At 31.4% G+C, this 16,414-nt stretch overlaps 1 protein-coding gene across 1 annotated transcript in view; it reads right to left on the reverse strand.

Annotated features, from left to right (window-relative positions):
- The window catches only part of LOC129216825 (uncharacterized), a 78,633-nt gene that overhangs the window by 26,717 nt on the left and 35,502 nt on the right, over positions 1-16,414 (reverse strand). Inside the window, exons 12-18 of the mRNA XM_054851042.1 lie at positions 16,146-16,276; positions 15,813-15,933; positions 11,597-11,730; positions 8,701-8,740; positions 5,492-5,554; positions 3,932-4,165; positions 35-172 (exon numbers count right to left, since the gene is read on the reverse strand). Coding sequence (XP_054707017.1) covers positions 35-172; positions 3,932-4,165; positions 5,492-5,554; positions 8,701-8,740; positions 11,597-11,730; positions 15,813-15,933; positions 16,146-16,276 — 861 coding nt within the window. The remainder of the gene's footprint in view (positions 1-34; positions 173-3,931; positions 4,166-5,491; positions 5,555-8,700; positions 8,741-11,596; positions 11,731-15,812; positions 15,934-16,145; positions 16,277-16,414) is intronic.

The raw sequence follows: 16,414 nt of genomic DNA on the forward strand, positions 1-16,414 counted from the left end.
GAAGTTATCAGTTCAAAGACAACAAAATACAAACCCATAGGTGCAAGCGAAACCAAAAAATCTGTGAGCTTTCCATTCTTGCAAAACTCTTCGATCACACTTTGAACATTCAACATCTGTAACTGCAGATATGCATATGACTCTGGGAGATTTTCTTTTTTATATTGATTACCTGAAAACAAAAAATCCAGTACCAATTCACATATAATAAATATACACATCATTAACATAGCACCATATATTAAGAATAAAATGCATAGAAGAATGCATTCAACAACTAAATCATGCATGCAATAACAATTTAGGGGCCATTCATTAATTACATAAGGATGATTTTGGCAATTTTGACCCCCCTCCCCCTCATGTAAGGGTACGTAAGATTTTTTCAAGCCCCTCCCCCCTATGCTTATGTACGATTCCATTTCATTTTTCAAAATAATAAAATACTAAATCTTACATCAATGGAATCAAAATCAAATTCACTATAATTAATTAAACCTTTTTCTGTAAAGAAATATTCACTAAAAAGTTGAAATCTAGGCAGAATGGTTTTTTCAACTTTTTTTTTTGTATATGATGCGATACTAATTAAAAATAAAACATGCCATACACAGCGCAGTTTTTTATTATATTTTACACTATTCATTCTTTGTAAAACAAATGAAAACCAGCTCATCCTGATCTTAATATGTTTTTCACCTTCTAGACGCAAATGAAATATGATCCCTCCCAAACCGCTTGACTGCGCGATTTCCAATGTAAAATATCGACTCAGAAAATATTACATAGGAATTCGTTTGAATCCCCCTCCTCCAAAGTAAGGGTATGTAGAGATTTTTTTCAACCTCCCCCCCCCTTCATGACCCTTACATAATTAATGAATGGCCCCTTACACAAAACTATTATCAATCCTCTCTCAGCAAAAGCTTTCACTTTTTGTTGTTAAGAGCAGTCTTATATTAATGAATTTCTTAAAGTCAATTTTTCTAATGTCAAGGTAAAACATTTAGTAAAATCCCATTTCCTTTTTTCAAAAACTTTCTAAATGTCTTGAAATTCTAGTCTGTTCAGTCATTCATTGGTCTCTTTGGGGATTGTTTATAAATGTCACTTTTTTTCAACATAGTTGACAACCCTCCCCCCTTAACACAAAGTGTCACACTCCACCGTAACCCCCCCCCCTTCACATGTCACGCAACATGAAATAAACATACTCATACAAACTGTTACCAACTTCATTGACCACCTCTATCAGATACATCATTCGTGGACAACCGCTTATCAACCAAAACTTGGTTTCACTCATTAGTGAGATTTTTTCTATGCATAGAAGCACAACTTATCACATGACCCTAAATCCGAAATGGGATGGAAAAAAAGAGCAATTTCAAATGTTCAAAAAAGCATTGTCCTTCGCAGCCCAGTTCAGTATACTAAAAGAAGTTTAAAGCGCATGTTGTATTTCCCTCCCGCATTTTCTCCTTAGCCTTTAGTAAAAAACCCTTTCCAACGCAAATCATTAAAATTTTGAAATATAGCAAAAAAACATTATGAGGAGGCGTAATTGGTTAGCTAGACATGTATTTTAGGGCAAAAACTTTTTTTTACAGCTTTTTTCCCCCCTGCAGAGTGTGATGTCCCCATTTGTTGACACCGCCCACCTAGAACAGGGGAAAAAAAAACGTTTTTATCCATCCAAAAATGAATTTAAATCTCTTACAAAAATATAATTGAACACCTCAGAGAAAACAAAGGAAATTAGCTGACTGTTTCAGAACAAACAAATTTTTTAAATATTTCATGAAAATTGGGGTGATTCGAACAAAAAATTAAAGCAATTTTTGTACAGCTGCCATCCACGATTGTGAATGAGAACAATTTTTGTGGTTTTAAAGAGAATAAAATTTTTGTGCAATTTTTGTGGTTTTAAAGAGAATAAATATCTTTTTCGAAATTTTTCAATTGGTGTCTTATTTTTGACCAATGCACAGGAGAGAGTTAATATCAGGGCAGCAGAGCCAGAGGGAAAACGATCGAATCCAGCTCTTACTCCTTTATCCCAAAATCAATCCAACTCCACAACTCTGACTTCGTGCAAAGTTAAGGGCTTTGAGGGAAAATTATTGACTCTGACTCTTGGAATTTTAAAGCTTTTGACCTTGATTCTCACTTTTTTTTTTTTTACCCCAAAATGAGTCTAACTCTGACATTGCAGCCCTGGTAAATAAACCTACATTTTTTCTTTCAAAAACACGAAACAAATAATCTCAGAATTGATATAAACATGATTTAACAAGCAGTTTTGAAACGTTATAATAATGATAATAATAAATGTGCAGCTTAAACTATTCAGCACTAGGAGCATACCTGCAGTAAGTCAAGCTATGAAGCTGCTAATATACCATTTACGTACAAGATGTTGCACAAAATTGCACAACATACCTCAAAGAAATAATAATTGAATCTTTAAAAATGATAATTTCATAATTATTTTAAAGTATTATTTTTCTATTAATTTTATAACAGAAAATAAATATTTCATCATACAGTGAAACCTGTATATGTTGACCACTCTTGGTCCACTACTTTAGTGGTCAACTTTGACAGGTGGTCAACTAGATTTCACTGTATCTATTTATTTATCATTGTTACATATTTTAGAATTATTAGAAAAATTATATTATTGTTAACTTTTTTTTGCATTGTGATACAGTTCATCGCAAAAGTTGTACAATGCAAATATTTGAATTAAAAGAAAATTTTGCAATGGAATTCTTTTAAATTTCTACTGCAGGGTGACAATATCAGTAATCAAAGAGAAAATCTGATATTACCAAATATGGTAAAACCCCTCCAATACGGAGACTAAAGGAACAAAAAATTTTGTCCGCAATAGAGAAGACACGGCAGGACAATTTATAATGTTAGTTGCCTTGGAAACGGGGAATTAAAAACTGTCCGCATTTTAGGGATGTCCATTAGGAAGGGTTTTACTGGACATTTTTTTCATGTCGCAAAAGTTTATGCACAAAAACAAAATATTTTCATTTCACAAAACATAAAAATTTTTTTAGTAGTCCATGGTATTTACATTGCTCCTGATGAGATGGAATATGCAATTTTCAATCGATAACGCAATATTATAGAAGTAGTTTTGAAACACAGCAAGTTTATTTTGACCCTGGTACTAGACAATATAAAACTACTTTAATTTCATATTTTGCATGTGTTTGAGAAAAGAATAATTAATTTTAAAAGCACAGATAACTTTATATTTTAAACTAGTGGTGCCCGCACAGCTTTGCCTGTAATAGAAAAATTAAAAGGTCTTTTGGTTCGCCTGTATACTTACAAATAATGTATGGTGAATTTTCTCACCAATTGGCTTGTACCCATCTTACAGTTCCACGTTATGATAATTTCGTATCTCGCCAATTGGCTTGTGCTCATGTTACGGTTCCACATTATGATAATTTCATAATTTACTCGTCCATCTTATGATAATTTTGTTCTTAAAATTGGAATAGAACAAGAACCACATCGAACTTTCGAAAAATCGCTTCGAGGTGCACACCCCCATGCTACAAACTAACTTTGAGCCAAATTTCATAAAAATCGGCCAAACCGTCTAGGCACTATGCGCGTCACAGAGATCCTGACAGAGAGACTTTCAGCTTTATTATTAGTAAAGATTCTGCATATATGGTACTAACACATTTACTACAATGTCTCACAGAGTATGGAAGGGGTTAATTTCAATCTTGTATTAGAAATGTAAAACATTCCAAAACCTTAGAGTAGTACAGGAAATCCGGAATATTTCCACCCATAAACTTTCTTAAAAAACAGTCCCCATCAAAAAAAAAAAAAAAAAAAAAAAAAACACTAAAAGCAAACAACACACATCATAAGATCAACAAATTCAACTCACTTTGAGCTTCCAGCATCGACAAAGCTGCAAGCTGATCTGCAAAAATACCAAATTTCAATGCATCCTCATCAGTGGCTGGAAGTCTTGCTTTTAACTCCTCAAAACTTGAACTGTTGTCGGTTGTATCACTGTAATACAGGTCCACCAATCTCTTACAATCTTCGATACCTTTCACGCCATGGTCCTGACCAAACAGTGGGAAGATGGGAGGAGGTTTTTTAGTGTACCAAGACTCTAGAAAACAATAAACAATCAGTTGATACACAGACAGCACATGTGAATAAGTTCACCAACTCACTTTTTAAGGGAAAAGTTAAATATTAAAAATCATATTTCTCCCAAGATTTTTTTCTTCTTAAATTCTGATAAATAGTCAGATTGGCAGACAATCCATCCAAAGTATTGAGCAACGCTGATAGAGAAGCAATAATAATTTTGTGATTAAATGAGCCTAATGAATATTCAGATTCTGAGCAGTTCAATGTAATTTTCATTTTCAATTAAAAGCAGTATTTTAAAAATTGTTGAATTTGTGGATTCTGTAGATACTTACTTGAGCATAATAGACTTGGTATGTACATTGTTTTATATCCCCCCCCCAATAATATGCATTATTTGATCCCCTTCTTAACTCTCAGAATTTTTTTAGAAGAACCTTAACGTAAATACAAAAATGCATATATATTTATACAGGGGTGTCCCTCGTAGAATACGGTTAATTCGTTCCGTGTAGTATCAAAACCCATGTTATACAAGCCTTTTATAAAAATAACATTTTTACTTATTTCAATACTAATTATGTATGTGCATGAGAAAAATCAGGTTGAAAAGTATCCTGTTATATTGAAACCGTGTTCTGTGTTATATCAAAATCGTGTTATACGAGACTTAGAAATAATGTAATTCAAAGGATGTGTACCATGTTATATCGAAACCAAGTTTCATAAAAACGAAGTAAAAACTCATTAGAGTTATCAACCGTTAATGGAATGTATTAAACAAAAAGGAAATTCCCTCTTTTTTAAATATAACATTCAAGTAATATCAAAACCATGAAGAATAAAATTCAAGTTTCATACCGTGTAATATTGAAACCGTGTTATAATAATCACAAATTTAGTACCGAATAATATCGAAACCGTGTTGAACAAGTATCGTGTTACACGAGGGACGCCTGTATATACATTGATATTTCATCAATTAAGTATTCATTCAAACTGTAAATCATTTAAAAGGAATTCATTTGTCAAGGAGGTCATTGTATTTTAATATTTTCCACCAAATAACATGTATTAGTTGTTCTTCTTTTTAACTCGCAATATTTTTTCAAAACTTAACTTAAAAATACAAAAATGCACATATATTTATACATATACTGATATTTCATCAATTAAACATTCATTCAAATTATCGTTTAAAAGGAATTTATTTAACATGGATAATAAAATAATTTGCTTCATGTTATAAATCTGAATTATTTACAATCTTTATTTTTTTAGCTGATTTTACTTTTACATGTAAAAAGTAATGTTTAAGTAAGAAATAAATATTTTTACTTACTTACAGCACCTTTCCTGGTCAGATGTTCCACATCATAAAATTTCTTTTCTTGCACATCAATATCTAAAAATAGTTGAAAATTTTGGAGGTAAAGTTCTGAATGTAAAAATCTATATAAATAAAACAATGTGTGTGTGTGTACGTTCCACAGTTTACGTCGGATTTCGACCAACTTTGGCACCCAAGAAAGAAAATAGGGGGCTTTCAAACGCCAAAAAAAAAAAAAAACAGAAGCTTTCGAATTTTAATTTTAGGACATGAAAATGGCGTTTTTCTATAATATGAGGGCGAAAAAATGCACGCAAAAATTAGAATAAAAAATACAAGGAAATCACGGAGTTTTCTGCATCAGATGAAATTTGTTCCAATATTCCAAAGTAATTAGAACACAAATTATAACTGTTTTTGACTAATCTCAAGCAAAATTTAGGTAAGCCTTTAATTAGAAATCCATTGTTGATCACAGTCATTGCTGAACCTTGCTCATATTAAAATTTGTAGCGTGAAGAAATTCATTGAGAAGAAAGATCTGTTGCCATTTTTATTTTTCAAATATGAAAAAATAAAATTCCGGCTTTTCCTGTAATCGGGTGGGGGGGGGGGGGGGGGGGGGTTAAATTTTTTGTCTTTTTGGTTATTTTAGCGCAATTTGTCGGGAAATTCTCTGGCTTTTTTCTCCTGTTCAAGCCCAATTGTTGAACACACATCACTGGACATAATTTTTATTTTTTGAGATGGAACCTGCAAAGTTGGCTGACGCAGCTAGTAAATAAATAAATGAACAAAAATGAATTGAAATAAAACATGCACACAGTTGAAGTTTTTCATTACAGTAGACCCTCGTTTTAGGCGCGTTTATTTTATGCAGTTTCGATTATACGCAGTTTAAGATTTGACACCTTTACTTTATTTTGCACAGACGAGTTTCGGTTTTACCCGGACGCGGCAATGCGAACATATAAAATTTTCCCTCTTTAAAAAACCGAACTCCTAAAAATTGCAGATTACAAGTAATAAGCTGCATTTTGGCATGCTAATAATCGGGCTTGGGTCACTGGAGACATTTTATGCAATTGGTTCCACAGCTCTTTCTAGAAGTAAAGTTATTAAATTCACACATTTCAGAACTCACTAGAAGAAGAACTTTTAGGAGTGACAAAGAAGTTCAAAACCAACGAGAATACCGACATTGGTGACACACAACCAAAAACGTTCACGTTGAAAATTTTGAGAAATTCCTGGACAATAGAAATGATCTTTTTGACTTGTTAGTGAAGGAAGATTCTATTATGGAAATGACGCAAGTGGTCATGGATATTTATTGCTCTGCAAAGAATTACGGAGAAAAATTCTTAATGACTGTCAAAAGACTAGCCAGCTCCTTTTTATAAACAGAACATGAAATTATTGTATGTTTTCTTTATGCATCTGGTGCATAAAAATCGACATAAGTACACATTAAACTTATACAATTATGTAGTCATCACTAGATTGAAGTATTTTGTTATTTACGGAACCAAATCCCTATTTTAACACTAGTAATAGGTCTTAATTACAGGGTGGCGACAGGAACTGTGAAAAAAAGTTCCCTGACTTTTCCCTGATTTCCCTGATTAAGTTCACCAAATTTCCCTGATTTACGTTACCAATGATAATGGTTTTCTTTCTTTGCTTTACTTGAAATCCCTTGTATGTTTGTATAAAATGCAGTGTTTTAAACGTTTTAAGTTATGTAAAGTTGTAGAACTAAAGAGAAAATTACAAAAAAAAAAACTTTACTTCCAGAAACTACTTAGCATAAGAATTTAAGAAACTATTAAAATTACTTTTAAAAACATGTGTATTTATGATAGTTCAAAATAATTTCAATTACTTTTTAGTTCTAAGTTTTCAAACAGTATAATAATTGTTGCAAGAATAACAAGTAATAGTGAAAGAATAGAATTAATGTGATTATTCTTATATAACTAATTGACATATTTATGCAAAACAGATGAAACCATTTGACAACCATTCATAGGGAGCTTTTCTCTAATCAAGGACATAGGTTTTAATGAATGAATACAGCATTTTTAACAATAAAAAAATAAAGATATTTTCTTAAGTACACAAGTTAACTCTATTTCAAATGATTTCAGTATGTAACGAGAAAAAATCTTAGATTGCTTTTGTAACAAACAACTTTGAAATGCAAGGGGGAAAAAGGAAAAAAAAGCAATTAGTTAATTTCAAAATATATAAAAGAAGAATACAACTTGGTTATAAAATTAAAGAATCACTAAAGTCTGAAGAAAAGAAAACCTTTATAATCTGCGGTGACAACAAATAGTATAACGGCAGAAAACAAAGCTTTTTTAATTGAAAGTTCAATTTTAGCAATGAAATTAAAAACGCGAAGAAGTAATAACTTTTAAGCTTTTATAGTATTAATTCAAAAACCAAAGATTTCTTCTTGAAATGTGATTATAGTACGCTAATTACTTCGAGACAATGGAATAAAGGCAAAGGAGCTAAGGCATAATTGAAGGCTTCCTCTTTGCCTGTATGGTTGTTTATTTTATGTAGCATTGAAAGCGTAAAAAGAAATTTCAAGCTAGGTAAAATAAACAACCTAACAGACACAAAAGCAATCTTAAGAAGTTCATCCTGTGGTTAATAAGTAAGATTCAATACTTTGACGTTGAGGAAAAAAGATGCACAAATGTGCGGCAGTGTATAATCGCACCTCATTAATTTTATTTTTATTATTTTTTTTTCTTGAACAGATAATTCGGCGGAAAATGCGTAGGGAATTAAGAGTACTTAATTTTGTAAAGCAAAAAAAAAAACTTCAAAAAATCAATTTTCCCTGATTTTTTGTTATTTTTTCAAAATTCCCTGATATTTCCCTGACTTTTCCCTGATTAATAAAGTTCCCTGACTTTTCCCTGATTTCCCTGATCTGTCGCCACCCTGAATTAGGTCTTAATTTACGCGGCATTTCCGTGGAACTTAACCCCCACGTAAAACAAGGGTCTACTGTATTTAAATCTTTCTCACCTATAACCACATAACTAAATCTTATTTTGAACTGCAAATGGCCTAATGGCCTTTCATAGGACTTCTAAGTTTTTAACTATGCTTCACATGCAAAAATAATGTGAACAATAGAAATCAAAGCAAAAAAAAAAAAAAAAAAGAGCAATAATGAAAGTAACTATTATTTTTACCTGTCTTATCAGATGCTGCATCACCTTCAGGTTTGGAACTCTAAACAAAATAAGGAAATTATTAGAATAACAATGATATTTGATCAAAATAATGGGAAATTAAATAAAAACATTTTGCTTATATTCAGCAGAAGAAAAATAGCGTTAAATTGCTATTAATACTTGAAGGTTCTTAAGTAGAAAAGTAATTGAAGTAGAGAAAAAGTTGCTCATTGAAAAAAGCAAGAACAAGGAATGCTTTTCGTTTTCAGTCAGTTGATGTTCCGCTTATTTTACCGCCAGTTATAAAAGCAGAAGACTGAAACTCCATCAACAACTGATAGAAAAATTCAACTGAACATAGAAATAGAATAGGTAGTTGTGAAATATTACTAAGACCACAGGGTTCATACTCCATTTGGATGAAAAAAATTCCATGACTTTTCCAAGACTTCATAAAAATTTTCATGACCTTGTTACACGAAGAGAATAGTACTATTTAATGCCAAACTTGCCAATTTTCGGAAATGGGCATTAGAAAAACTTTTACATGAGTGCCACTACTTCATTGGAGCACTTACTTGTGATTGAAAAAACAAATTATTCTTATTAGTCTTTAACATATCAATTCAAGTAAAGTAAAAATATAGTTAATGCAAAACACTGATGTCTAAATGTCTAAAAATATTCAATCAATAGGGCAGAATAGTATTGAATGGGACAAAAGTTGAATGAGTCGTTACTAAGTTTCCAGTATTAAATTTACCTACTTCATAAAATCATTGCCCTTTGGTGTCAGTAGCTCATCTAATCACCAATGTAATTTGACCACTGTTTTAAGAGTATTAGAATTCTCCTATTTCTATGTTCTATTGCCTGACTTATGTCTTCATTTTCTAAAGCCTTCAGCAAAAAACTCTGATTAATTTAATGATGAATTTATTACAAGTAGTTGAAACGAACTCGGGTGCAATTGAATTACTTTTTGAGGGGGCGTGGCAAACTCAAAAACGCGCAAGTCCGCTACTACAGAATACAAAAAGTGCTGAAAATAATATTGAATTCAAAATTAGTGATGCCCCAGTAGTAAAATCACATTACAAAAAAAGGCGAGCAGCTGTTACAGAAGCGGATGAAATTCAGGGTTCATACTCAATTTGGATTAAAAAATTCCATGACTTTTCCAAGACTTTTTCATGATTTCATAAAAATTTTCATGACCTTGTTACACGAAAAGAATAGTACTATTTAATGTCAAACTTGCCAACTTTTTCGGAAATGGGCATTAGAAAAGCTTTTACATGAGTGCCATTACCTCATTGGAGCACTTACTTGAGACTGAAAAAATATCAGCACATACTACTGAAAATAATAAATTATTCTTATTTGTCTTCATCACAATTCAAGTGAAATAAAAATATAATGAACGCATTACACTGATGTTTAAATGTCTAATAAATATTCAATAAATAGGGCAGAATAGTAATGAATGGGATAAAAATTGAATAAGTTTAAAACAATAAATTTACTTCATAAAAACATTGTCCTTTGATGTCAATAGTGCATCTAATCACTCATGTAACTGGACAGCATATTCGTTCATTAAAGTAAAGCCACATTTTACAGCAAATTCATTTTTCCAAACCAGATATTTCAGCTGGCTAAAAGGATCAAGTTTGCGAGCTATATGTTGGGCACTACTGTTTTAGAGTATTAGAATTCCCCTATTTTTATGTTTGTTCTATTGCCTGACTAAAGTCTTCATTTTCTAAAGCCTTCAACATATCAAGATAAACTCTGGTAAATTTTATAATGAACTTTTTGCAAGTAGTTGAAACGAACTCGGATGCAATTGAATTACACTTTTTGAGGGAGTGTGGCAAAATCAAGAAAGTGAGAGTCCACTACTACAATATAAAATATAAGAAGTACTGAAAATAATGGAGGGTTCAAAATTAGTAATGCCCCAGTAGTAAAAGCAAATCACAAAAAAAGGTGAGCGGCTGTTACAGAAGCGGATGAAATTGGATTCCAAAACTGGGATTTTTTTTTTTTTTTTTTTTGAGATCGTTCAATTTATATGCAATATTACTAGATCACTCAATATTTCTAGCGCTCTTTTATTAATTGTTGCTTTCCTACTGCCCAAGACATTTTTCCATGACTTGAAATAAATTTCCATGACTTTTGTGAAAATATTAATTTTCCATGACTTTTCCAGGTCTGAAATTTGTTTATTTTTTTTCCATGACTTTCCAGGATTTCCATGACCCGTGCGAACCCTGGAAATTGGATTCCAAAACTCGGATTTGTTTTTGAGAGTGTTCCAAGTTATATGCAATATTACTAAACCACTGAATATTTCTAGCGCTCTTTTAGCTATTGTTACTTTCTTACTACCCAAGAAATTTTTCAATGACTTTAAATAAATTTCCATGACTTTTAATGAAAATATTGACTTTCCATGACTTTTCCAGATCTGAAACTTAATTACTTTTTCCCAGGATTTTCATGATCCGTACAAACCCTGCATGCATGAAATAATTTCCTAATTTTTGTGATAAATTATTCTTTATTTTTGAGTACAATTCCCATTTTAGGTAGCTTATAATTCATTTTTCAGACCATTTATTTCTTAATTTGAAAGCATGTTCAAAGTATAAACAAAATGCAAGCAAAGCAAGCAGATCATCAAAATCAGAAGTAAAAATATTGTCGCTGTGCTGAAAAAAAAAAAGGTTTTGTAAATAATTTTTAAAAGTATTTGAATGCATATTTTTATCTGTATTGATTAAAAAATATCTGAAAAATAAAGCAAACAATCAATAAATAATACATACATTTGCGAAGCGGTTGTTATACAGTTAAAGTTGCAAATAATGAGCATAAATTGTGTTTTATAACAAAACTCAATTACCTTATTTTTATGAATTTCCTCGCTAGTTGTTTCTCCATAAGACTTCTGAGAGGCAGTTTCAGCAACACTGCTCTCTTCAACATTAGAAACTTTAGGCTTAGGTCTGAATAGCTTATGTTTCTTCACCAGTATGCCTGCAAAAAAAAAAAAAAAAGAGTTTGGAACAAAATCTTTCAAAAAAAAAAAAAAAAAAAACCTTTATTAGTTATGTGGGCTACTAATCAATTTATGCAGAAGGTGCAGCAGACTCTTTTTAAGGTGGTTAACTTTGCAAATAAGATTACATGCAGTTTAAAATATGATGTCTTTATTTTGCTTCAGGAGGATGATTCTTGATTTTACACAGAAGCAGCATTGCAAACGGAGAAAATTTCCTCCTCCTCTAAAATCTAAACCCTTGAGATGGCTGACAACATGCAATGAACAGTATTTTGGCTCACTAATAAGCAAGCTTGGATCACTGAGGACTTTTGTGATTACTTCTAAAAAGAAGGAGTTTTGAAACCAAAGTTACAAGACTCATACATCAGAGCTTACTGAAGAAGAGCTTTTCGAAGAGACAAAGGAGGACGAAACCTCCGAGGATACTGAAATTGATAACATAGATAAAAACTTTCACATTGAAAGTTTTGAGAGATCCCTTGAAATCAGAGTTCACGATTTTTTTTTTATTTTTATTAAATTCATAATTATTTATTACTTTACATTTATAAACATAATAAATTTCATACAATAGATGAATCTATTCAGATTACTTTTCAAACTAAGATAAGTTCTCTAACTATTCAATACATTTTTAAGATTTATAAATATGTTATAATACTTAAGATAAGAAGTGATTTTGTTTTATGCTTTGCTTACAAATATGGTTTCCATCATCATGTACGTTTTAGTGTAAAAGTATATGTTGAGCAATTACTTTTCTTAATTATATCAGAGTTGGTGTATGAGAAAAACTGAAAATTTTTATTTGGTTCTATACTGAATTGAACTGTAATTTTGGAGTAAAAGCAATATTGCAAGAAAGAAAATCTGTTTCACACACATCAAGAGGGATCTATGTAGTTTTGCCTGTTGAAATTAAGATTGTATAGTGCAGTGTAGTTAAATTTAGAGCAACACATTCTAAAAATGCAAAATTAATTTATAAAAATAAAATGAACTGATTTTAATTAAGGATTTTGATTTAAAAAAATCACTTGATTTAAATCAATGATTAAAAAAAATCAATTGATTTAAATCATGAATTTAACTATGATTTAAATCAAGCTGATTTAAATCAACAACCCTGCTTGGAAATGGCAAATGATATTTTTGATCTGTTAGTGAAGGAAGGTCCCATTATGGAAATGGAGTGAGAAATCAAAGATGCATAATGCCCTACAAAGAAATGCAGTGAAAAGTAATGACTGCCCAAAGGCTCATAACCAGCTACTTTATAAACAGTAGGTGTATTAATATTTTCTCTATGAATGCTGTACATAGTTATCAAAATATTCGCGCATTCAGTTTATCATACATTTATCAACTACTAAATTTTTTAAAAATCTTTGGAACCTAAGTCTCAATTTACATGGTTTTGATCTACAAGGCATTTTTGCGGAATGTAACCCTTGCATAAAACGAGGGTTTACTATACTAGGAATCCTTATCAAATATCATCAAGATATATCATATTTAAAAGTAAATATTATTTTAAGCATGAACAATTATCTCAGAACAATAATGTATGCTGAGGATGATTGCACAAGTTCAAGTAAAACTATATTAGCACTATTTTCTGACAAAGCTTTTAACTGATATAGTTGACATGACCTTTTAAGGATGCAAATAAACCCAAATACATACTATACAGTCTGAGCACCGAAGATGTGGAATCTGACTAGCGGCCAAATTAGGACGACTCCATCTGAATGAGAATCATGCAGAGGAGAAGGGAAAATTTCGACGGGACTTTGATGTACACGCTTTATAATGCCACTGGGGCCTTATTAATTTATTGCGTTCTCCAAGTTCAAAATGAGGGGAAAGAAAAAAGTTTCTATGGGAACAACAAAGTGAAAATAATATGTTTTCATTTCGTCCAGAAATATAAAAGCAAAATGTTAAGTTTAAAATTTTGTTGTAAATAAAATAAATCAATTAATTTTTGTAGTGAGAATAGAGGTTGAATATAGTTTACATTAAAAAAAAAAATAGTGCCACGAACAAATTGTTATTTTTACAAAACTGGGTCAAAATAATTAAGACGCAAAGGGGCATACCTGTAGCGAACAAACTGTGACCCCCGTAAATTAATAGATGTGTCCATTTCCGACTATAAACTGGGTCTTTGCTTTTTCATATCAATGGTGATCATGCTGTATAAGTTACTGTGACAGGCCGAAAACTGATGAATGTCCCCATTCACATAGCAGGGCAATGGCAAAAGACTGAATAGTTCTGGTTAGTCAGCGGTGAATGTCGACATTCTCCAATTTTTGTGTTTTGTGGGAAAATATGCATTACTAAAAGCACATGATCTAGCACATGTTTGGAAGAAAGCACCTGTGGAACTATCAACTACAAGTTTCCTTAGTTGATACAGTTGACATCATTTTTAATTGACATAAATAACTTAAACATATTTATGCTACTCAAACAAAGTGCAAACTGGTTGGCGCAAGAGCAGGAACATTTGTTTAAAAACATGCTAACATGTAGTGGTACCATTGTCTGTTATACCCTAGAATTGATATGACCTTTAATTAACATAAATAATCAAAAACACATGATCTGCTACTTAAAGCTGAAACTGGTCACAGCATGATCAAGAACATGTGTTCAAGGAAGCAATCTTCCATTGTAGATGACAGTTCTTCTAAATCCTGGAATGATGTCTACTAGTTGATGTTTCCAATTTGGCCGGCCGGCCTTCTATGTACTTGTTTGAAATACTGCTCTGGTGCCGAATATCAAGATGAAAAGACAATGAGATTGGACTGGCAAACCTTATGATATGTACAGTAGAACCTCCCTTAAAGGACAACTATGAATAAGTGACACCTCTATTTAAGGGACATTTTTTCTGGTCCCAGTCACTTTAAATAGGGATCTCCATGTATTTGCCTCTAATTAAGGGGCACTATTTAAGGAGCAGTCACAGAGAAAAAAATTACAATTAATTATGTACAAGTCCATAAGAAAGAGTGAATTTACTAGAATTCAAGTTTCATTTTTCCTCTAAAAATTAATTAAGGAGAGTTTAACATTAACACATGTTAAAGAAACAAGTATATATTGTAAAAGTCTTGCTGAGAGTTACATGCATGATTTGCCCATCCAGATACTTATTCAAGTAGGCTCAGCGCCAAAGGAGAGGGCACAAAAACTGACTAGCTTTTTATATACAAATTGAAATGTGAACACTAATTGTAATTCAAAATGTCTTGCATTGTAAGTGTAAATTACATGACATGAAGCAAATTCATGCATTGAATTACTTCAAAATAATTGCTTTATGCTGCAAAACTTTGGAAATACCAAATTTTTGACTTAATTGTAATTAAAGAAATAATAAAAACTTTAAAAAAAATCATTAAATGTGAATATTTAGTTGTGAATGAAAAATAAAAAATATTTAATCTAAAATAATAACAGTTAATAATAATAATAATATAATAATTAGTTCATAAAACAATTATACCGAGTTAACACACTGCATGCATAAACTAAAATACCTCCGAAGAAGGGACACCTCTATTTAAGGGACAAGTTGTCCGGTCCCTTATAGAGAGGTTTACTGTATTTGGATGGTATAAGTTTTAATGTTTGTTTTTCAAAATGTTACTGCAACGGTTTGTCAAGTTGCTGGATAAACTTTTCTAGGGCTCAATATGTATTTTAGAACTTTAATAAAATTTTCTAACCAATTGTAAATTTTTAGCTTAGTTAAGGATTTACTTAAATGTTTCTTAAATTGTTTATTCAAGACACATTTGTGAAGTTCACCTAGATCTGAAATTTAGTTAGTTTTTCCTAACAGAACTGCTTAAATATGGGGCGAACCACCTCACATTTAGTATGCAGGGTTTGGTTAATATGATAAAAACCACTAAACCTGTGTTAGTTACATAATGTTTTATAAATTAAAGATTTAAATTTGCAAATACTTTACTTTTTTCTGCAGAAGGTGGTGAGGTTGCCGTTTGTTCAGATATCTTCCACACTCGCAAACAGCAATCTAGGCCACCTGACATCATGATGTCTGGATTCTGGGAATTCCACAAGACGCTCGTTACGTGATCACGATGGTTGGGATAGTTTGCAATGCAGGTCCCTTGAACAGCATTCCAAATCTGAATTAAAAAATTTGCTATCAGTAAAACCTCAATGCAGCAATATCAAATAATACAAAGATAAATCCCAGTATAAAAATAATCTTTTGAGGTCCCCATTTGTTTGCATACAATGAAATGTCTATTCATTGAATCACATTCTTTGCAATTTTGAAAGTTTATAATTTTTTTTTTGATCAGACAATGCCCACATATAGGCACAATGTACTCACTTGAGCCGTGCCATCCCTGGAACCAGACGCCAAATATCCATCAATGTGAATGCTCCAGCTTAGGGATAAGATACTTCTCATGTGCCCAGTCAGTTTCCTGGTTGGTCTCATCATTACTTTTTCACCTTTATCTTTAATGAAAATAACAATAGTTTATGAGAAGATTTAAAACTAAAAACACAATATTATCTCTGAATGTAAAAGCACAATATATTAAGCATAATATAAATGATTTTTCAGGTCTTGTAAACAAGTGTTAACAATAAATT

This window comes from Uloborus diversus, chromosome 2 (assembly GCF_026930045.1).
Source record: "Uloborus diversus isolate 005 chromosome 2, Udiv.v.3.1, whole genome shotgun sequence".
Classification (NCBI taxonomy): Eukaryota; Metazoa; Arthropoda; class Arachnida; order Araneae; family Uloboridae; genus Uloborus; species Uloborus diversus.